This window comes from Lotus japonicus, chromosome 4 (assembly GCF_012489685.1).
Source record: "Lotus japonicus ecotype B-129 chromosome 4, LjGifu_v1.2".
Lineage (NCBI taxonomy): Eukaryota > Viridiplantae > Streptophyta > Magnoliopsida > Fabales > Fabaceae > Lotus > Lotus japonicus.
The window spans coordinates 7656736-7680133 of record NC_080044.1 but is presented as its reverse complement, the minus strand read 5'-3'; the positions used below and the strand labels follow the sequence as shown (position 1 = coordinate 7680133).

General features: G+C 37.2%; 1 protein-coding gene, 1 long non-coding RNA gene and 1 pseudogene across 4 annotated transcripts; 2 read left to right on the top strand and 1 right to left on the bottom strand.

Annotated features, from left to right (window-relative positions):
• Nucleotides 1–486: 486 nt before the first annotated feature.
• On the top strand, nucleotides 487–14274 carry LOC130711694 (probable 2-oxoglutarate-dependent dioxygenase AOP1). The gene is made up of 4 exons (XM_057561410.1): nucleotides 487–829; nucleotides 7325–7394; nucleotides 11807–12065; nucleotides 14059–14274. The coding sequence occupies exons 1-4, from the start codon at nucleotides 535–537 to the stop codon at nucleotides 14272–14274; spliced, it is 840 nt and encodes a 279-aa protein (XP_057417393.1). The 5' UTR covers nucleotides 487–534.
• LOC130711695 (uncharacterized) lies at nucleotides 2586–6077 on the top strand. 3 transcript variants are annotated; one of them, XR_009010740.1, is made up of 7 exons: nucleotides 2586–2991; nucleotides 3318–3391; nucleotides 3477–3537; nucleotides 4200–4303; nucleotides 4410–4547; nucleotides 5380–5498; nucleotides 5617–6077. It is a non-coding gene; the product is annotated as an uncharacterized LOC130711695 (long non-coding RNA). The 3 variants fall into 3 exon arrangements; XR_009010739.1 differs by having other exon boundaries at nucleotides 4200–4547; XR_009010738.1 differs by lacking the exon at nucleotides 4410–4547 and having other exon boundaries at nucleotides 2589–2991.
• A 1138-nt stretch (nucleotides 14275–15412) lies between the features above and the next one.
• On the bottom strand, nucleotides 15413–16191 carry LOC130712210 (ferrochelatase-1, chloroplastic/mitochondrial-like; annotated as a pseudogene).
• Between the last annotated feature and the right edge of the window lie 7207 nt (nucleotides 16192–23398).

The window sequence follows — 23398 nt, the reverse complement described above, 5'->3', positions numbered from 1 at the left end:
TCACATTAATCATCTTCGTTGTTCAATATTGATTTTAAATGATAAAAATATTAAGAAGATATTATACAGTGTGATGTGAGATGCAAGATTGTGCCCAACAACACACATTAAAAAGATTGACATTTACATGCAAAATTGTGCCAAACAACACAGCGTGAACCACAAATGATGTTGGAAAGCTATCCAATTAGTGTCCACATAGAAGATAATATGTAAAAATATCAATAGAAAATAGTAACGATCAATAAATACATAATTGTATGGTTCCATATATATCAATGCTCATATATACTCAATGATAATAATTAGTAGTTGATTTGAATTAAAATTCCCCGTGCATCGCACGGGTCAACGGGCTAAATACTAGTATAGGAGAACCTTGTACGTGCATGTAAGAGCAACAGCAACCAAGAGTGAGAGAGAGAGAGAGAAAAAAAGAGAAACTAATGGGTAGTGATCAGAGTGAAGAAAATATCCCATGCCTGGTTTTTTCCCGGGACTAGTTAGAGAAAGGGAGTGAGGAATGGGAAAAAAATGAGCAAGAAAGTGAAAGAACCATGTGAGAACCATGGCTGCTTCCTCTTCATGTATGATGAGATCCCTAAGGTTCTAATGGAAGATATGTTAATTATGTGCTTACAAACCTTGTTTGACTTACCTGAAGAAACTAAGAGGAAGTACATAAGCCCAACGCTTTTCAGTAGCTACACTAATGAGAACCCTAAATTACATCACCTCTCTCAAAGCTTTGGGATCGATGATGCTCCCCTTGGGGATTCTGCTCAGGCCTTCACTAACCTCATGTGGCCTCAGGGAAATCAAGCTTTCTGATATTTTATTGCAATTAGTTTTTTTTGTTAATTTTATCTATTAATTAGTTATTGATTTTGTGTTCTGGCCTAAGACAATTCAAGTGATGAACAAGTTAAAATGGTTTATCTATGAATTAATTTTAGTACGTAAAAAACATATTGTAAATAAGATATACTACGTACTTTCTAAAAAAATAAGATATACTAAATTTTAATAGTAAAATCTTGATTAATTGCGGGTGGAGACTAAAGAGAATTTTAATCATGGTTCATAGAAAAAACCTATAGTTGTCCTTCCATAGAATACTCAATCGAAGGGCACACTAGTTCGGATGGCCTATTAGCTAGTACTCTGCTTGTATAATTTGTAAACATAAGATTTACAATCATAATGTTTATAATTATAAAAGTGATAATAATTAAAACTGAACAGTAAATTAGTATTGAAGAGCTAAGGATTTGATGTGCTCGCAGCTAATTTGCAGCAGTGTAACAATAGATTAGGCGGCAAGGTAGACAGAAGCGCGCTTTGAAGCGCTAAAGCGTGCTAAAGCGCGCTTGAGGTGGCTCTGCGCTTCAATGCGCGACTAAAGCGAAAATCAGCAGAAGCGTGGCAGAAGCGCGATTTTGAAGCTTCTACCGCTTCAGCCAGATTCGCTTGTTTCGGGTTTTTTTGACCTGTTTTGACGCATTTTGCTCAAATTAGGGGGATTTTAAACCTAATATTCAATAGTTCCTCTTCTATCTTGAGCCTCTCTCTCACCAGTTGAAGCTTCTGCCTCTCTCGCGATTCTGTGATGCTCTATCGCCGTCTGCGCATGTGCCGTCGTCGGTGACTCAAAATTTGCACGTTTGTTCCTCTTCGACCCTCTCTCTCCCCCCCCTCTCTCTCTCTCTCTCTCTCTCTCTCTCTCTGTGCTGTTCGAAACTTCTGTTGTTTATCAAATCTTCTTCTATTTCTTCCTTCGACTCTGTCTCTCTGTTCTGTTGTTCGAAACTTTAAGAGCACCTCTCTCTGTTCTCTCTTTGTGAAATGGGTTACTAAGAGCTCTCTTTGTGAAATGAGTTACTAAAAGCAATGGGTTTTGTCACTGCTCGAATGGGTTACTAAGAACATCTCTCCCAGCTGTTCTCTTTTTGTGAAATGTGTTTTGTTAATGTGTCCTGAAAATTTAATTTGTTATTCAAGTGGGTATGCTTGATGTTATGGTGTTTTGGAAGCTTATTTTATGACTTAGGTATGAATTATTAATTACGAGTTATGGTATTTTATGTTTTATGTATGATATTTTTAAGACTTTTTGTCAATTATACCATTTATTTATACGGATATAAATATTTATAAGTGTAAATATATATAATATATATAACTGCAAAAGCGACTAAAGCTTACGCTTTAGCTAGCGCTTTAGCGCTTTTGGACCACGCTTTATTGCTAAGTCTCGCTTCTGACTACCTTGTTAGACGGTGTACTATAGAGAGAGATTGGTTTTGCAGAGAAAAGTAAAAGAAAAAGAAAAAACATTACATATTATAAAAGTTATTTAAGTATTTTTTTTTCCTGATGAAAAATAATTGACGAAGACACTTTCAACAAATGAAGTAAAAATTAACTTTTTTAAGCTTAAACAAATGTGCAAATCTACTACTTCTTATTTGTGAGCTCCTCTTTTAATGTAGCTAAAAGACCTCCAATTGCGTGCTGACACGTGGCTTGCTTTGTTGACCTTGCTTTTATTTTTTTTTTCACCTCAAAACGAAAAACGATGTCGTTTTGCGTTTGGTTCATTGTTTGCCTTCACATCTGACGAGAGTTCGCGTGTTTCCCCCCTCTCTACCCACTCCGAAGTACAACTCCGCTGGTGAGCTCCATTTAGCGCCGCCACGACCTCCTCTTTTCCCATCACCACCGTACCACTTCCTCTCTTCCCCTCAAACCCACCACCACCGACCACCTCTTCACCGTCAGAATCGCGTCGCCACCTTCACTTCAACCTAAATCGAGCACCACAACCATCGCTCCCTCTTTTTACAGATCGCTCCACCGCCGCCGCCTTTCATCCTTTTACCCCAATTTCCAGCGATTTCCGACGTCACTGAGCAGAGGACTTACTTTCCACGATCTTCGGCGTGCTCTCGTGGATCCTCCGATGATGGTCATCACGTCGCCCTTACGTGGGTAAGCCTTCGTAACAGTTCTTTTTTGAACTTCAACCCACTGTAGCTTAGCACTTCTCATAAGTTTCCTCCTAATTTCATCCTATTTATGAATTTTTAATCTGGTATTGTTGATTAGATTTGCATTTTTTAGGGGATTCGGTACTTGGTTTATCACTTCTCATACGTTTCCTCCTAATATGGATTAGATGTGCATTTTGTTCATCCAAACTTTTCATCTGTCAGTTCCATTCTAATTCGAATTTGATATGTAGACACTAGATATAGGGTTATAGGTGGAAGGTTGTTGCACACAACCTTTTCTCATTTGAATGCTTCTATCCTCAGATTTGCCTATAAATGCTCACACAACCCTCACTCCACCACAATTCAGGAAGCCAGCTCTTAATTCTTCTTTACAGGTTGGTTGAATACACTCCCAATATTGCTGGATTCTCTTTATCTGTATTTTATTTTGTGCTTATAAATTGAACCATTGGGTGTCAGGATGTCCATTGGTTGGTTGTTCATTGTTCATGAGTTCCCCTTCATGCGTTCCCCTTCTCAGGTATCTCATTTGTAATCTGAAATTTTAGTTTTTCATGTTAATTATTAAGAGCATGTACATGTTTTACAATTTAATTTCTTGATAGAGAAAGTTATAAATTATTGCCTTAAAGTATATGCATCTTCTAACATGAACTATGTTTTCATGTATTGAATGTTGAATAAACAGTTTGCTTGAACTGATCTTCTTATATAGGATTGAAATATGTAGCTTGAAAGATAAGGTTTACCGTAATGGGTCGAAAGTGCTCTTCATGGACTTTAATGTATCTTTTTTCCTCACTGACTTTTCTATCTTTGTGTGATAGATAGAGCAAAAATAGGCATTTTAGGCATTGTGTGTAAGGAGTGAGAGACAACCAGAGGTTAAATTGCAGAATTCGATGGGTTGTTATTCATGGTTGCTTTGCAAAACCTTTAAGAAATATTGGTTATTGGACTTGGATTTCTTACTGATATTTTGTCTTCATATGACTAGAAATGACTACAAGTATACTACAAAATGTTGCTTCTATAACTTGGAAATTAACTTTACAGTGAATGACAAATTTTTAACTGATAAGAATAGATAACCAAAAATTAATTATTCATTAAGCTTGAATTCTAAATCTTAGAATACTGTGTGAAGAGTGTTGACCTCATCAGTTGCTTATGTTTCTACAGGAATGGGGGCATATCTTTCATTTGCTACAATTTCTTCTGAATATCTGACCTGACCATAAGCCAACAACACAAAATTGTCTCCAAGAACCACAAAAGGACAACAGGTTTGTCAATATGATCCGCTGGTAGTTTCATATATGGGATTGAATCTTCTGATTAATTCATGTTGCTGGTTTAAATACTGTTGTGGATGTTTGCTTGCTGGATCAGATGTTTGAGTAGGGGTTAAGCACTATCTGTTTTGGTTCTGCTTTTACTGCTGATGTTTTGTGCGGTTCTGGTGCAATGCCAGCAAAGAATTGGAGCTGTTTGGGATCTGGTTTTCCTTGCTCTGGCTGTACAGTTCTGGTGTGTGTTTTGACAGCAAAGAATGGGTAGCTTATGGTGGTGTTGGGGTTTTAGAAACTGCATGCTGAATTCTTTTTTTTTCCTGCTCTTTTATTGGTTTTGTAGTCCTATTTAATGAGAGGGTTGTTCTCATGTTGTGATTTCTATTATTAATAAGATTTGTGTTTACGAAAAATATATATATTGATTTGCCTTAAGATATGATTTCTCTGCATCTTTATATTGGTTTTCTGATTTATATTTTTTTTGAGATGTTTTGGTTTTCGTCATATCATTATAAGCTACAAAGAAATCATCCTTTGTTTCACTTGCTGTCTTATATTTGGCTTTAATTATCATGGATTAGTGCTATAAGAACAATACGTTTGCCTTAGGTGTGTACCATGAAAATTTTCAAGTCCATATGGCCTAGGTTAAAAGTGTTTAGTTTTGGGAAGTTCCCTTTGTTAGTTGCAATGCAAATGGACTTGAGAGCAGTCATGCACTCTTAGTCTATCACGCATCATATTTTTCCCCCTGATTTTGGTCTTAGGAGGATGGCTAATCCCCTGTATATATCCTCATCTAGGGGAAAAACTAATGTTAACTTCAATTATTGATGTAGGTATTCAATTGGTCTTAGAGCAACTATACTTGATTTTGATCACTTCCTTTTGAGTTACTTTGCTATTGAGTACAATTTGACTGTTTTCAATTTAATGTCTGTGACACTTAAATTGAAACTTTTCAATTCAATTTATACATGACATGATTAGCATGCAAAAACACATTTAATTTATATTCATTTTTCCTAATTCTGTTTGGATAACTTTTTTCTTTCCATTTTATGAAGGATTAGTTCAATGATATAGTTGACACCATTGGAACACAAGAACATCATGGAAGTTTACGTCTACTAACAACACTTAACACTTTTCGCTAAGATGTTTACCTCTAGGACTCTAAGATTGTGTAAGTTGTATCATTTTTTAATTAGTGTTTCTCCCCTTTAATGTGTTATTCATGTCATTTTAATTTCTTTTTGTTTTTGGCTTTTAATTGAGCATGCTCATATTCATTTTATGAGCAGGTACATTCTTAAACACATAAAGGTTAACATCTGTTAAGCATTAGTGCAGGCAGATTTTTGAAGGACTCATATCTCCACAGCCATTACCCTCCTGTTATCAATAGAGATCCCAACTGTGATAAAATATTCATTAATGGTAACCTAGGGTAGTCAAAATTGATGATGTTGGCCCTCTCTGATTCTCTGTAAGCCTAAAGCTGTTCATTATGTTGGTGGGTAAGTGGACATCAAAGCCTTTAATTTTAGTTCAAGCTGTGAATATAAATATGTGACATTTTTCTTCTTTATAAATAGTCTGTCTCGATTCAAATGCTTCAGTATGTACAGTGTGATTTGATTGTTGGAAACAAATTGTAGTGAGAGCTTTATAGATGGAAACATTGATAGTAAAGGAATGTAATATAAGCACAATATTATTTGATTGTTGGAAACAAATGTATGATATGTTTTGGTTTCTTTAATTATTTATATTATTTTTACTTATGGAGTTATGATCTTTTGATAAGTTTCAATAGAAATGACACCTTTATGTTACCCTTTTTTTTTATCCTCCAGAACCTCCATCCCTATCTTCTATATAAGAAGTTTGCAATTTAGTTTATGCTTTCCTGTATTATATTTGGGTGGATCTAAATCGTGCAAGGCAAGGGACAAATCAATTATGTTTGATCTTAAGTTCTTTAGTGAGTATTCAAAACCGTTAAGTTGTACTCATCATCTCTCTTTTGAGTAATAATCTAGATGGGAAGTTAAGTTATCTTGGTTGTTAGGTTGTACAAAGCTTTTTGATCGGGGGGCACTCATCCTCAATTTCTCACTCTTTCATAAATTTTGGTGCCAATATGTAATCTGCTCATTTTATTTTTCTTGCTCTTTACTTCTCAATTTGAATAAAACAATTTATTCTACGCTTCTTCTATACTAAATAATAAATAAATAAATACATATGAGATTAATTTATATGCACCGACGGTGTAAAAAGTTTTGCACCATTATTCAATCACAATCTTCTATTTTCTATTTTAGATAATATTAAATTAAAAATTAATTGTGAACTAACAAAATGGAGGGATGTGATTGAATGATGGTGTAAGTATTTACACCGTCGGTGCATAGAAATTAATCTCAATACATATACCTCTGCTTATGTACAGACAAATATCATATATATTCTATCATATCAATTTTGGTTTTCAAAATACAATAGAATCAATGTACATCTTGATAGGATCACACACTTAGATTAAAGGTAGAGAGGCTGGCTTGATCGTGATATTTGGTCGACCTCTTCTTTAATATTTTATAGAATAGAATTGGAAATTGATTCTATGCAATAAGGACAAATGATAATACATTTAGCTGTTAAGGGCGAACCAAACTTAATATTGTTGAGTTATTCAATTAGTGTCTATAAATAAGATGAAACATTAAGACATAAAGGGAAGATAATAACAAGATATAAGTGTTTCACTAATTAAAATTGAATGTTTAATAAACATATCATTGTATTATTCCATAAAGATCAAGTACTTAATGATTATAATTAACAATTAATTTATTAAAAAATTACCCGTGCATCGCACGGGCAAACGGGCTCTATCCTAGTTGTATTTAAACTGGTACGTACATATATATTTGGTTTTACTTTCTCTCTTTTCTTAATTTCATGAATTTAATTTTTTTTTTCCTAATGGTGATGGTATATATAGTGAGACATTGAAGTTCATGAGCTCCAAGATGCTTGAACTGAATATCCTGATCCAGAAGATGATTGTAGAGGGTTAGACCATCCACAATGGATGGTTTAATTGTTTGTTGAAGTGTGTTGAAGTTTGTTGAAGTGTTTTAATGGTTGTTGGATTTAGTTGAAAGAGGAGAGAGAGGGAGAAAATGTTGAAGATATTCAACAAAAAAAAGGAGCCTGCGGTGTGCCACGTGGCGCAAGGCCAGTGGCCACCGCAGGCGCGTGTACAGCACGCGCAGACAAGGCGCGTGACGCGCCTTGTCTGTAGGAGAGAGAAGACGGCTTTTTCTGCCCCTGCCACGTGGCAGCCTGTGGTTGGTCAGTCCGGATTTCGTTTTTCCTTATCTTTTGAACTCAATTATTTCATCAAAAAAAATATTTTCTGAAAAAAAAAATTATACCAAAATTCATGATTTTTTTTTCTCTATAAATAGAGACTTGGTTCGTTTGATTTGGACACAGAAAAAAAAACCAAGTTTTTTCACTCTCTTATTATCTCTCTCACCATCTTATTTATCTATCTATTAGCATTTGTATTGAAATGGATCCCAACAATCCCCATTTCAACACCCAGAATTCTTCAAACAACCCATTTTACAACCAAAACCACAACAACTATGAAGATCCAAATCAAATTTCTTACCAACATCCTCAAAATCCCACCAATTATCAAGTCCCACATCAATTGTTCAACCAACGTCCTCAAAATCCAAACTATTATCAAGTCCCCCATCAATTCTCCAACCAACGTCCTCGAAATCCAAACTATTATCCAGATCCGAATCAATATTCGTACCAACCTCCTCAAAACATACAAAATTTTAACCAGTCATCAATTGTTCCAAACTCTCATCCATCTTATGGATCTGTGAGATATTCATCTCAAACACCTCAGTCTAGTGGTTATATGCCAGTGGTTCCTGAAAATGTTCCGAGTGTTGATGTAGCGGAATTTCCGGAATTTTCAACACAAGTCAATCTTGGTGGCGGGTCAGCTGATAATGAAGTCAATGAAATCACTCCTAAGAGCAAAAAAGCCCATTTACCCGCATGGAACACTCCACAAAATCTAGTGCTAATTAGTGGGTGGATTAATTGCGGAACAAACAGTGTTGTCGGAAGAAACCAGAAAGGAGAAACATTTTGGAGAGATATCGCTGAGTATTGTAATGAGCATTGCTCATTCGATCCTCCGCGCGATTGGGTTGCCTGCCGAAACCGTTGGAATTATATGAACACAAGACTGGGTAAATGGATTGGCGCTTATGATAGCGCTAAGCGTGAGCATCGAAGCGGTTGGTCGGAGGATGATGTTATCGCAAGAGCGCAGGAATTATACGCAAGTGGGAAGATTGGTCAATTTACTTTGATGGAAGAATGGCGCGTTCTCCGTGATCAACCACGTTTTTGTAGTCAGGTAGGAGGAAATAGTGGCTCGAGAAGTAGTGGATCTAAGAGATCACACGACAGTGATGCAAGTGGCTCAAACTCTATAGGATCAATTCCTCGTCCAATGGGTAGGGAGGCAGCTAAAAAAAAGAGTAAAAAGAAAATTAGAGAAGATGCTGACGAGGTGGTGGACAAAGAGTGGGATTCTTATATCCATTTCAAGGAGAAAGAGCTTGAAAAATTGGAAAAGATAGCATCGGTGCAAGCAGAGACTAACGAATTGATGAAAGAGAAGACTAATGCGATGAAAGAGAAGACTAATGCTAAGAAAGTTAGTATGTATCTAAAGCTAACTTCGGAAGAGCATCTCAGTGACCGTAAGAAAGAGTTGTTAGAGCAGTTGTCCAAAGAGCTATTTGGAAATTAATTTCAAGCGAGTCTTTGTCTGTAATCGGTCAAACTTGTCAGTGGTGTGAAGTCTGTAGTGTTTGCTTTAATGTTTGCTTTAATGTTTGCTTTAATAATTTTCAAGTGGTGACAGCTATGTAATGTTTGCTTTAATGTATGGGTAACTGTGTTTGAATATGTACCATTCAATTCGAATCTTGTCCTTTTCCGATAACTTATTTCAAATCCACCAGTGGTGTCAAGTCTGTAGTGTCTGCTTTAATAATTTGCCCGTGGTGTTAGGTCAGTAGTGTTTGGCTTTTATGATTCTCGGGTAACTGTGTTTGAATATGTGCCACTCAATTCGAATCTTGTCCTTTTCCGATAATTAACTCTGGTTGATAACTTATTTCAAATCCACCAGTGGTGTCAAGTCTGTAGTGTTTGCTTTAATAATTTGCCCGTGGTGTTAGGTCAGTAGTGTTTGGCTTTTATGATTCTCGGGTAACTGTGTTTGAATATGTGCCACTCAATTCGAATCTTGTCCTTTTCCGATAATTAACTCTGGTTGATAACTTATTTCAAATCCACCAGTGGTGTCAAGTCTGTAGTGTTTGCTTTAATAATTTGCCCGTGGTGTTAGGTCAGTAGTGTTTGGCTTTTATGATTCTCGGGTAACTGTGTTTGAATATGTGCCACTCAATTCGAATCTTGTCCTTTTCCGATAATTAACTCTGGTTGATAACTTATTTCAAATCCGGCACTCAACCACCATTCAATGTACCTACTTATATGGACTCATAGCTCCATTGATGTACCAATATCCCAAATCTCTTCCAATCTACTTCAAATTTCACAAAAAATGGATCCATCTGAGTGTCCTTTTGATCTTGCAGCATACATTCAAAATAGTCAAATTGAAGAAGCTTATGTACTCAACCGATTTAGAGAGCGTCGAAGAAAAATTCGAGAAGATGCTGCACCTCGTAGTAGAAAATATCTCGGTAGAGATCATACAGCGGCAAACCAGATGCTAATTGGCGACTACTTTGCCAATGAGCCTACATATGACGATGCAATGTTTCGTCGTCGGTACCGGATGCAAAAGCATCTTTTCCTTCGAATCGTTGATGACCTTTCAAGTAGTGATAACTACTTCACCCAACGCGTTGATGCAGCCAATAAACAAGGTATATCACCCTTAGCAAAATGTACCACAGCAATGCGAATGTTAGCATATGGTGTGGCAGCAGATGCGGTCGATGAGTACATCAAAATTGGAGGTACTACAGCATTGGAGTGTTTACGTAGATTCTGTAAAGGAATCATACGATTGTATGAGCAACAGTACCTGAGAGCACCAACCCAAGAAGACCTGCAAAGGATATTACATGCTAATGACATGCGGGGGTTCCCAGGCATGATCGGGAGTATTGACTGCATGCACTGGGAGTGGAAAAATTGTCCTAAAGCATGGGAAGGTCAATTTACTAGAGGGGATAAGGGAACCACAACAGTTATTCTTGAAGCAGTTGCAACTTATGACCTATGGATCTGGCATGCCTTTTTTGGATGTCCTGGAACGTTGAACGACATAAACGTTCTAGATCGGTCACCAGTGTTTGATGACGTGGAACAGGGAAAGACTCCAGCTGTGAATTTCGTTGTGAATCAACGTCCCTATAATATGGCATACTATCTAGCCGATGGTATCTATCCTTCTTATCCAACTTTCATCAAAACGATTAGACTTCCTCAAAGTGAACCCGATAAGTTATTTGCAAAAGTTCAGGAGGGATGTCGGAAGGACATCGAACGTGCATTTGGAGTTCTTCAAGCTCGTTTTAAAATCATCCGTGAACCAGCTCGCTTGTGGGACATAGATGACTTGAGTATCATTATGAGGTCATGCATCATATTACATAATATGATTGTCGAGGATGAACGAGATACATATGCTCAACGTTGGACCGATTTTGAGCAATCTGGGGAAGGTGGATCTAGTACACAGCAACCATACTCGACCGAGGTTTTACCCGCTTTTGCAAATCATGTGCGTGCTAGATCCGAGTTGCGTGATTCAAATGTTCATCATGAACTGCAAGCAGATCTAGTGAAGCACATCTGGGCAAAGTTTGGAATGTCTCAGGATTGAAGATGATTTGTATCGTACTATTTACGTTATTTGTGTGTTGTGTGCTTAGTTTTTCCTTGTCTTGCATTTTAAGATATTGTGTGCTTAGTTTGTTGTCTTGCATTTTATTTTAAGAAAATAAAATAAATTCTTGTATGCTTAGTTTGTTGTCTTGCGTTTTAAGTTAAGAAAAAAAAAATTATAGTCTATATTTTAAAAAAAAAGTCTATATTTAAAAAAAATAAAATCGTTAAGTGTTTATTGTTTTAATTTAATTTAAATCGATAATTGTAATTTTATGTAATTATAAAAACAAAAATATAAAATTAAATAAAAATGTGAAATAAAAAAGTGGTGGGGTAGGGTGAGTGGTGAGTGGTGGGGTAGGGTGTTGAGAGTTAAACAAAACCATTGGAGTGGGTAATTGTTGAAAGTTTGTTGAATTGGAGAGAGAAGATGATGTGGAGTGTTGGGAAGAGAAAAAGTGGGGTAGAAAAGGGTTAAACAAAACATTTTTTGTTTAACCATTGTGGATGGTCTTATGGCCTTCCAAAGCAATACACTTCAGATATTAAAGACATGAGCAACAGTAATTTTCGGTTAATGAAATACAAAGTTCCAAGGAACCACAAAGATGGTGAACGTGGCATGGGGCCCCACAACGACAAAAATAAGTTAACCATTTTATGCCAAAACGATGCTCAGGGTCTTCAGGTGCTAACCAAGACCAACAAATGGATTCCATTGAACATACCCAAGGATGGCTTCGCAGTTTTTGTTGGGGACACACTCAAGGTACATATATATTGACCAAAAAAAAAAGGTACATATATTATATACATGCAAGTACATATTGCACTTTCTTTCTTCCTCACACAGCTAGCCATATATACTTTTGACTGAATGAATGATTAATTTTGTCCATGAAAATATACTGGTTTTGACTCTCGAGAAAAGGAAATACATAATTGCAGTTTAATTTCTAATTATATTAAATATCAGTTGATTTACACTTTACGATTAAATAAACGTCGATCAAGTTAATCTCTGTAAAAGTATCCTAATTGATATTTTAACACAATCAAGAACAACATAACCTCCTCCAGCGTTACACCTCTAGAAATGAAATTAAACTTTCATTTATTCTCACATGTGCTGTTCAATCAAATTTGCATTCATTGTCACATGGTTGCATAAATGAGCTACCGAATAAATATTATTTAAAAAATATAAATAAAAGGCTTAAAGGGTCTAAAGGTCCCTGAAATTACAAAAGGAATCAAATACAGGACCTAGAAAAATATTTCATCAAATTGAGTCTCTAATTTTTTTTCTAATTCAATTAAGGCCAAATGTTGCCACAACTCAATTTTGTCCTAGTCAACAATTCCACGTGGCTTTTTTTTATTTTTTGAATTAGAAAAATTATTAAAAATTATTTTTTAATTCCAACTCATTTATTTAAACAGAAAAAAACTTAATAAATTCCCTAATTTAAATAAAATCTCTAATCTAGTTAATCCCTAACCTAAACAAAAACCTAATCTAATAATTACAAATCCCTAAATTGAAAATGTGGTGTCAACAGCATCCACCTTCATTCTTGTGACTCTACCACTGAACTCCTTGGTATAATACCCATAGCCTTCTGCACCTTCAGTCACCAGGAGTAGCTTGAGGTTAATTTGGATGGAATAATCTATACGGGTCCTCACCCTTTGTGAGAAAAGCAATCTCTTCTTCACTTATCTTAATGATATAATGCTCATGAATCACCTTCAAAAATCAAAACCCACTTTTCAAATAAGATCTACTCTTCAAAATCTCGTAAGATCAATATCAAGCATAAGAGCAGAAGAAGAAAACTGGTACCCACCTCACCACACCCACGACCACCGCACCATACCCATCGCATCCCAGAACCGACAACCCCCATCGTACCCATCGCAACCCCCACCCCTGCCCACCGCAATCCATAAACCGCAACCCCCACCCACCATACCCATCGCCACTCTAGAGACCAAATCGACACAGAAGAGAGGCAAATGATCCATTTTTACTCAACAACCAAGCAGATTTGAGAGATTTGGGTGGTGATATTCGTAGATCTGAAAGTTGGGTTTTGAAGAAGAAGAGATGATGAACAGAGGTGAAGAGTAGATGATCGATTTGAATGGTTAAGAATGAACGAGGGATGAGGGAGAGCAGGGAAGGGAGTGGATGAGATTGACATGAAGAAGATGATGATACAGATGATGATGAAGAAGAGAAGAAGAAGAAGAAGATGAAGATGAATAGATGATGATGATGATGATGATGATGATGATGATGATGATAAGGTTTTTAATTATTTTGTTTAGATTAGGGATTTATATTTAGATTAGGGTTTTATTAAGTTTTTTTTTCTGCTTATATATCTGACTTGGAATTAAAATTTTAATTTTAATTAATTTTTCTAATTAAAAATAAATTAAAAAGCCACGTGGTAAAGGTGACTAAGACAAAATTGAGTTGTGGCAACATTTGGCCTTAATTGAATTAAAAAAACTTTTTAGGGACCCAATTTGATGAAATATTTTTCTAGGTCCTGGATTTAATTTCCTTTGTAATTTCAAGGGTCTTTGGACCCTTTAAGCCTAAATAAAATTAATGCATGTTATATTTAATTTCTAACTAATGAGTACGTAACCTATTTTATGGATGTATGCTCGAACTTGTGGTGGAAGTTTTTTTTTTCCTTAGTTCAAGTCATTAAAATGAGTTACTTACTAGGATAATTGATTTATAGGCATGGAGCAATGGGAGACTTCATGCGGCTACACATAGAGTTATGATGAGTAGAGATAAAGAGAGGTACTCATTTGATCTATTTTCATTGCCAAAGAATGATATGAAGATTGAAGTGCCACCAGAGCTGGTGGACGACAAAATACATCCTCTACGTTATGGACCATTCACTTATGGGGATTACATTCAATACTTTCTTTCAACTGATCTAAATTAAAGGGAAATGCACTGGATGTATTTGCAGGCGTTTGATCATTGAATGTGAACTATATTATATACGGTGACCATTATATACTATGCAGACTATAGTACTATATAAGGGCACATATATCTTATAAATAAGAGCATTGTGTTGATCTCAAGAATTATAGTCCTGCATTCTCTGCAACTAAGTGTACCAAAGACTGCAAATCCTAAGACACAACATAATGCAAAACTATGTGTCCCAAGAATTGCTTTCGTGTGAGTTAATACATGTGTATTCTTTGTGTGTATTAAATGATTTTCACAATTTTGATCCGGGTGCGGTGAACGTTAAAGGTGTTTGCTATGGTACCTTAACTCAAATCAAGGTATGGTACCCAAAATGAGATAATTTAATAATAAAGAAGCATGTACAAGTTATAATTTTGATGTTATTTTATCATAATGATGCAACATTTCATTCTTAGAGACATGTGATTTGTAGGTTGTGTTTTTTAGGCTTTGTTCATCCGTCAATCATGGTCATTTTGCGCGCATCTCAATCATCATCGTTCATCTCTATAACTAAACTATTTTTCATTAAAAAACAAATTTCATGAGATAAAATTAATTGAATAGTAAAATGAAATACAAAAATGTAAAATTTACCTACAAAAATATAATAATCATCTATTAAATTACTCAACGCGGGTACCATACCCAAAATATTTTATGTGTACTACCAAAGACTGCAAATCCTAAGACACAACATAATGCAAAACTATGTGTCCCAAGAATTGCTTTCGTGTGAGTTAATACATGTGTATTCTTTGTGTGTATTAAATTATTTTCACAATTTTGATCCGGGTGCGGTAAACGTTAAATATCTTCTAAAGAGTGCGACTCGAATTGAACTTTCAACTTCGAGGCTCAAACAACTATTTTTAATAACCACGTACTGATACTCATTCTCATTGGATTGTGTGCATAAAAAAGAATTCATTCCTATTATTTATTACATGAAATACATTTTCATACTATTCCTGCCAGAGTTTCCGAACAAGAATCTATTACTTTGACTTCATCTTTATAAGAGAAATCCAAGTATACAACTTTGTTACCTATAGCATCAACTACGTACGATGATTCCAGATCCAATGTTTTATATTCTTCTATATGACATGACTCTTGATTGCATTTATCATTTTGGGTGACAAAAACAAGAAGAAAGCGAAGATTGAACCAAAGAACATCTTCATAAAATATCTAACTGGGTCATGCTCACCATCTTCAGAGGCAATGGTCGGTGCATACATTGCTCTTGCTGATGGGAGCGCATCTATTACTGCATCTGCCAGATCTGTAATGAAGGAAGGGGTAAGACCAATGGCAGGGACACGTGCCCAATTCTTGACGCCAGATTCAAGAGCCAACTCGTTGTACTCCATGTCAATTTCTTCAAGGGTCTCAATGTGCCTACTCACAAAGCTGGAAATATAAGAAGAGGGACTACCTTTACTCTAAGGTTCTGGTTCGGTTGTAATGTGTGAAGTGTTTTAAAATCCATTTACTTTGTGTAGAGCTTAAATCAACAAGCACAAAAAACTACTAGTAATGTACCTCACTGGAACAGCTAAAAGACTCCTCACACCTTTCTTGCCAAGCTCAACAAGAACTTCATCTGTATATATATGGTTTCAGCCACTGTACAGGACCGACTCGACTCTGGAAATTCATCCAACAAAAGTGTAAGATAGGAAAAATACACACTAAACCAGGGAAAGCATGCAATAACTCAAGCCAGCAAATAAACATTAAGTCTCCATTCAACTCAAGATGCCACAAAAGCAAGTCAAAAGAGTTGAAGACAAACCTGATAAGCAAGAGTGTGCTCATTCCCAATTCCTCTAGCTTTTAACTCATGCATGATCAAGGAGATGCACTCCTCCATTCACAGAGTTTTTATTGAAAATAAAAGGAGGAAGCCAAAAAGGCATTCCAATCGCAAAAAAACAGGAACGGCACGCAACATATAATGATGGTAAAACCAAAACAAGAAATTAAAGGCGCAAAAGAGCATTTAGGAGCACAAAGCACAGAAATTCACCTGCCCAGAAAAAGGTCCCACAAGCATGCCATTCCTTCTATCCGTCGAGCCATGACACAAAAACAAGGAGGCTTGAGATATAGACTTGTTAGAATTGTTAGAATTGGAGTGGCAAGAGACACGAGTAAGATTTCGGATATCAGAACATGACCAGTCACCTGTGATAAAGGAAACGGTGTAATCGAGCAATTTAGTTAGCAGATACATATTCACACAAGAAAGCAATAATTAGATTTGCCTAAACCAGACCATGTATAATTTAACAAGTGTCGCTGCTATGTTCTTTGTTTTCCAACTCGAAAGGCCAAGAATGTTGAAATGGCACGCTAATCACCTAATCCAAAAGTTAAATTTGCAAGTTTTCACAGTGTTAAATTTCTCACCCACCAATATATGATTTGACTAAATGAAATAATATCATTTATGTGCTTTTAATTGTTTGAAGAAAAAAAAATTGTTTTCAAGAGCTCTCATACTCTCATGAATTTTATCTCAAACTTTATTTGAGATAAAACTTTCATTCTCCATGTGAAGACAGGATCACATTTTCAAATGATCAATACAACATTACTCACATCTCCTTACATGCTTCATTATATTATTAATTCATACTTATCAGCACCGAAGAAAGTGATGATTTAAAAGCAAGATTATTTTCAAGACATGATCACATTTTCAAATGATTATTACAAAATTATTCATATTTCCTTACATGCTTCATTATATTATTATTTTTTACATGGAGGCTAAGCCGAAAAAGAAACTACAAACGAGTCATGCGCGGGAACTGAACACCCGCTATATCACAAACAAGTAAATTCGAACATCTAGAGGGTGGTGACTCCCAAACATGAGTACTCAAATCTAGATCATGAGTTAGGTTGGCCAAGCAATCTGCCACCTAATTAGCCTCACACCAAGTGTGAACACAACGAACCTCCCAATTCTTCGACATCCATTTCCGAATATGGTTAATCACGGAAGCCTAGGGGTGAGAGGTACTGCAACCGCCATTAATAAGCAGAACAACGATCTTGGAGTCACTCTCCAGTCTCCACTATAATTCTGGAATACTCCAAGCCAAGGGTAACAAGGTGAGAATCGCCCACAATTCTGCCCAAAGAACACTAGTCGTTCCAATGTTCCTGCTAAACCCAGTCAGCCAACGATCAGAGGCATCTCGGCAAACTCCGCCACAACCCGCTGCATTACCTGGTGCCCTAACAGACTCATCAGTGCTGCACTTCAGCCAAGGATCAGGAGGAGGACGCCAACGAACCTCCATCGTTCTGTAGCTATGCACCGCCATAAGGGAGAAGCTTGGAGTGCTCTTCGACAGTAGTTGTAGTCCAATTGCAACCTCAGTGCAGCCTTGTCGATACCCTGCAGGTCGAACACAGTACCCTGGAATACCATACCAATTCTCGCTTTCCATAAGGCCCATAACAGTAACCCAAAACTCGGAGCCCCACCTCGATCAAAGCCCTGCAACGCCATATCGTCCAGATTCTGCAGAACCCAAGGGCAAAAAACAGCAGAGAAGTCTATGTTGTAATAAGGGGAGCACAAGTTTCCCTGGTCATAATAATCAAACACAGACTTCACGTTCTCTGTTGTTGTGATTTCGCCAAGTGTTGCGTCCTTCAAGGCTTCAACAGCGTACCTGAAAAAACTCACTTATCATTCCAAAAATTAATAGTGCGACCATCACCCAAACGCCACCGTAGGTGCTGATTTAACCCCTCCCAAGTGTTTCTTCATTATATTATTCATTCACACTTATCAGCACTCAATTTTATGTACCAAAATGTAATTCAGGTTCCCTCTGATACGATTGTCCTGCACGATGCTGGGACAAGAGGTTTGACAACCACTTAACAGTAAAACAGAACTTAACAACAGAAACAATAACACACAGTAATTGTTAACCCAGTTCAGTGAAAAACTTTCACCTACGTCTGGAGGGTTTGCCCCCAAAGAAAAGAAATCCACTATCTCAAGATTCAGGAATTACAGACACTCATGAACAACTCAGTTCATAGTTCACTTCCTAATCTACCCAGTGTATTTCTACTTAGAATCTCAACCTAAGTATGAGAGCCCCTCTCACTTTCTCTCAATCACTGCCACAGTGATTGGTGAACACAATGAACAATCAGAGTTTGAACGCAATCAAACACACAGAACCTCTCTTTGCTTTATAGAATCAGTGAGCAAAGACAGATTCACAACTAACAAAGGACAAAGCACAAACACAAATCCTAAAACACTTGATCTCTCTCTATTAGCTTCCGTCCACGTTATATTTTAGGTCTTCATCCTTTTATAGACTTCAGCAGCGGTAGCATGGGCTGAAGAAACAGATTGCAGTAACAACAATTCAAAACGCAATCTTGATAGATTTGGTTTCTTATTGCACAAGTAAAGATAGAAATCAATCTTTTAACAAAGATTGTTTCAACAAATAACAACCCAACAAATAAAACCCTTCTGGAATAGCTACTTGCTCCTCGAGTAACTCAAAAACGTATCTTCAGTAAATCTTCAGAGGGCCCACATCATAAACACAAGCTGAGGACTGATGCCCTAGCTTCACGGAATCAGATGCCACGACATCTGCTTCGACAATCAGTTGTTTTGACAAAATGCATGGCAACATGTTCAAACAATCTCCCCCGTTGTCAAATTTTGTCTAAAACAACTCACAACCAGAGAGGATAAAAACTAGAGAATCAATTCTCCCCCTTAAACACTGCTCCCCCTCACATGATGCATCCATACCAACAACTTAGCCTAGTTGGCAACAAAAACACAAACAGAAGTACTATCAATCCTTAGCTTATGATGACTTCACAGTTGATCAGCTTGAACTTCAACAAACCAGAAAACTAACAGAAGTTACTTGCACATAAGCTAACCTCATAAAGCTAAGCTAGCCACATAAAACCAGAAGATGCAACTTGAAACAACTTGTCTTCAGAACATAGCTAACACTAGCAAAACACACATAATCTTCACAGAAGCAAAGCAACTTCACAGTAGTAACATAGGTCTTCACAGCAGTCGCACAAAACATTACAGACCATAGCAGATAGTTACTTCAACTCAACCTCAAACTACTCCCCCTTTTTAGCACAAATTTGCAAAGAGTGCACAAATACATCCAAAAACAAAAGAAAATCGCAAAAGATCATAACAATCTAGTCTTCAGAACTAGACGCCTCTCCTGATCCTTCTGCACTCTCCTCTTTACTCTCATCAGATCCTTCCTCCTCTTCATTGCTCACATCCTGAGCAGCTGGAGCAGTAGCACTTTGCTCACCACCTTGGCGTTCTCCTTCCTGCAGCTTGAGTAACAAAGCATCAACCTTGAGCTTCCTGGCCGTGCTCACCCTGATGGTCTCCTGCAAAGCCTTGGAGACTTCCTGTAGTTCAGCAATTATGGCCTTAGTGCTAGATTCAGTCACAGGAGGGGCAGATGTCCTGCTGGTTGGCAAGGCAATGTCTAGGACATGTGGTTCCATAAACAAGCGTTGATCTAAGGTGATTGGAACTCCACGGGATACAGCCACATCATCAGCCCTGAGTATCTAGGGATGCTGCTTTAGAATGATCTCAGTAAGAAGTGAAGGAAATGAAACAGGCAGCTTCACAGCACAAGTATCAGCATGCTTCAATGTCTGCTCAAACACAAAAGTCCCAAAATCAAAAGCAATATACTTGTCAATCCTATAAATCAACTTGGAAAGCGTTGTAGAAACACCAGAGGTATGCTGAGTAGGAACCCAATTCACAGAACCAATCCTGTTAAGGATAGCATACTTCACACTCAGATTGCCAATGGACAACAACTTCTTGCTCGGCCACTTCTTCACATGACCTGCAGTAAGTTCCTTGGCAACATCATCCATGGACACTTCTTCATCAACAAATTCAATAGCACTTCTGCCAAGTGCTTGATTGATCACAAAAGGCATTAATTAAGTAAGCTCAACCTTGTCAGGGGCTTACCCGCTCTGAAGTTCTCTTCAGATGCTCTTTGTGAAGCATGTCAGAAAGGCAAATTCACAAAAGTCCCGTTTAAGGCAAAGAATGTTGTCTCAACCTCAAGGCCGTTGGAACTTCTGCATATCGACCTATTTGGACCAGTGAAAACTGAGTCTATAGGTGGCAAAAGATATGGGATGATCATTGTTGACGACTATAGCCGCTGGACATGGGTAAAATTTCTATCCCGCAAGGATGAGTCTCATTCTGTGTTCTCTACCTTCATTTCCCAAGTGCAAAACGAGAAGGCTTGTAGGATTGTGCGTGTCAGAAGTGATCATGGTGGAGAGTTTGAGAATGACAAGTTTGAGAGTCTGTTTGACTCCTATGGAATTGCACATGATTTCTCTTGTCCCAGAACTCCTCAACAAAATGGGGTTGTTGAGAGGAAGAACATAACTCTTCAGGAGATGGCTAGAACCATGCTTCAAGAAACTAGCATGGCAAAGCACTTTTAGGCAGAGGCAGTAAACACAACATGTTACATTCAGAACAGAATCTCTGTGAGACCAATTCTGAATAAGACTCCTTATGAATTGTAGAAGAATATAAAACCCAACATTTCTTATTTTCATCCTTTTGGTTGTGTTTGCTATGTTCTAAACACTAAGGATAGATTGCATAAGTTTGATGCTAAATCTTCTAAATGTCTATTACTTGGTTACTCTGATCGATCTAAAGGTTTCAGATTTTATAATACTGATGCTAAAACTATTGAAGAATCTATTCATGTTAGATTTGATGATAAGCTTGACTCTGATCAGTCAAAGCTAGTTGAAAAGTTTGCAGATTTGAGTATAAATGTTTCTGATAAAGGCAAAGCTCCAGAGGAAGCTGAGCCAGAGGAAGATGAACCAGAAGAAGCTGGTCCCTCTGATTCACAACCTCAGAAGAAGAGCAGAATCACTGCGTCTCATCCTAAGGAATTGATTTTAGGTAACAAAGATGAACCGGTCAGAACCAGATCAGCCTTCAGACCTCTGAAGAGACTCTGCTCAGTCTGAAAGGATTGGTGTCCTTAATTGAACCCAAGTCAATTGATGAAGCTCTTCAAGACAAGGACTGAATTCTGGCTATGGAAGAAGAACTGAATCAATTTTCCAAGAATGATGTTTGGAGCCTAGTGAAGAAACCTCAAAGCGTTCACGTGATTGGAACCAAATGAGTTTTCAGAAACAAGCTGAATGAGAAAGGAGATGTAGTCAGAAACAAGGCAAGGCTAGTGGCTCAAGGCTACAGTCAGCAAGAAGGAATAGACTATACTGAAACGTTTGCTCCGGTAGCAAGACTGGAAGCTATCAGACTACTGATCTCATTCTCAGTGAATCACAACATAATTCTTCATCAGATGGATGTTAAAAGTGCCTTCCTAAATGGTTACATCTCAGAGGAAGTCTATGTTCATCAACCTCCAGGTTTTGAAGATGAGAAGAACCCTGGCCATGTTTTCAAATTTAAGAAAGCTCTCTATGGTCTGAAGCAAGCTCCCAGAGCATGGTATGAGAGACTCAGCTCATTCCTTCTAGAAAATGAGTTTGTAAGGGGTAAAGTAGATACAACTCTCTTTTGCAAAACTTACAAAGATGATATCTTAATTGTGCAAATTTATGTTAATGATATTATATTTGGATCTGCTAATCTATGGCAAGGAATTTTCTGAGATGATGCGGGTTGAATTTGAAATGAGTATGATGGGAGAACTCAAGTACTTTCTAGGAATAGAAGTTGATCAAACACCAGAAGGAACGTACATCCATCAGAGCAAGTACACTAAAGAACTTCTGAAGAAGTTCAACATGACAGAATCTACAATTGCTAAGACTCCAATGCATCCTACATGCATCCTGGAGAAAGAAGATGCAAGTGGTAAAGTTTGTCAGAAGCTCTATCGTGGTATGATAGGATCACTTCTATACTTAACTGCATCTAGGCCAGATATTCTGTTTAGTGTTCATCTATACGCTCGTTTCCAATCAGATCCGAGGGAAACCCACTTAACTGCTGTTAAGAGGATCCTGAGATATCTGAAAGGTACCACTAACCTTGGCTTGATGTATAAGAAAACATCAGAGTATAAGCTTTCAGGTTACTGTGATGCTGATTATGCTGGAGATAGAACTGAAAGAAAGAGTACTTCTGGAAATTGTCAATTTCTAGGGAGTAACTTAGTCTCATGGGCAAGAAAGAGGCAGTCTACTATTGCACTATCCACTGCAGAGGCAGAATATATCTCAGCAGCTATTTGCAACACTCAGATGCTCTGGATGAAACATCAGCTAGAGGATTATCAAATCCTTGAGAGCAACATTCCAATTTATTGTGATAATACTGCTGCAATCTCACTCAGTAAGAATCCAATCTTACACTCAAGGGAAAAACACATTGAGGTAAAGTATCACTTTATTAGAGATTATATTCAGAAGGGCGTACTTATGAAGTTTATTGATACTGACCATCAATGGGCAGATATCTTTACAAAGCCCTTAGTAGAGGATATATTTAATTTTATACTGAAAAATCTGAATATGGACTTTTGTCCAGTATGAAGATGGATCAGAACCTCTGACTATGATGCTTCCTCATCAGAAGTTGTCTAGTTCATAAGGTAACTTAGTCAGATGCTGAGTACCCATTGGTGCTTACTCTGAGACAAGACAGTAAACGTGTGTCAGTTCATTCTGATGCCTCGTTCCTTGTGCCCTCCGGATAATCTGTTGTAATGAGTGTAGATGTGCTTATTCTCCACCGTGTGTTTTGTGTATTAACTGTTCATAAAGATGTCTTTAATTTTTAGCCGTTGACTTTACTTTTGTTTTACAATCAACAACGGTTACTTTCTAAAAACCACTACGCACACACGTTTTCCATCACTCGTGTTTTTCGCTTCTCTCTCCTGTTTGCAAAAACCGTCATTTTCTTCAACTCTCTCTCTCTCTCTCTCTCTCTCTCTCGTTCATCCCTCTTCTACCCAAGCCTCCAACCTTCAACTATGGTGAGATCTGAA

What these genes read in the sequence shown, in the direction of transcription:
- LOC130711694 (XM_057561410.1), top strand. Translation starts at nt 535, where the DNA reads ATGAGCAAGAAAGTGAAAGAACCATGTGAGAACCATGGCTGCTTCCTC. An exon ending in TCAGGGAAATCAAGCTTTCT is followed by an intron (nt 830 to 7,324) that starts GATATTTTATTG and finishes ATGGTATATATA; the next exon opens with GTGAGACATTGAAGTTCATG. An exon ending in TTGTTGGGGACACACTCAAG is followed by an intron (nt 12,066 to 14,058) that starts GTACATATATAT and finishes ATTGATTTATAG; the next exon opens with GCATGGAGCAATGGGAGACT.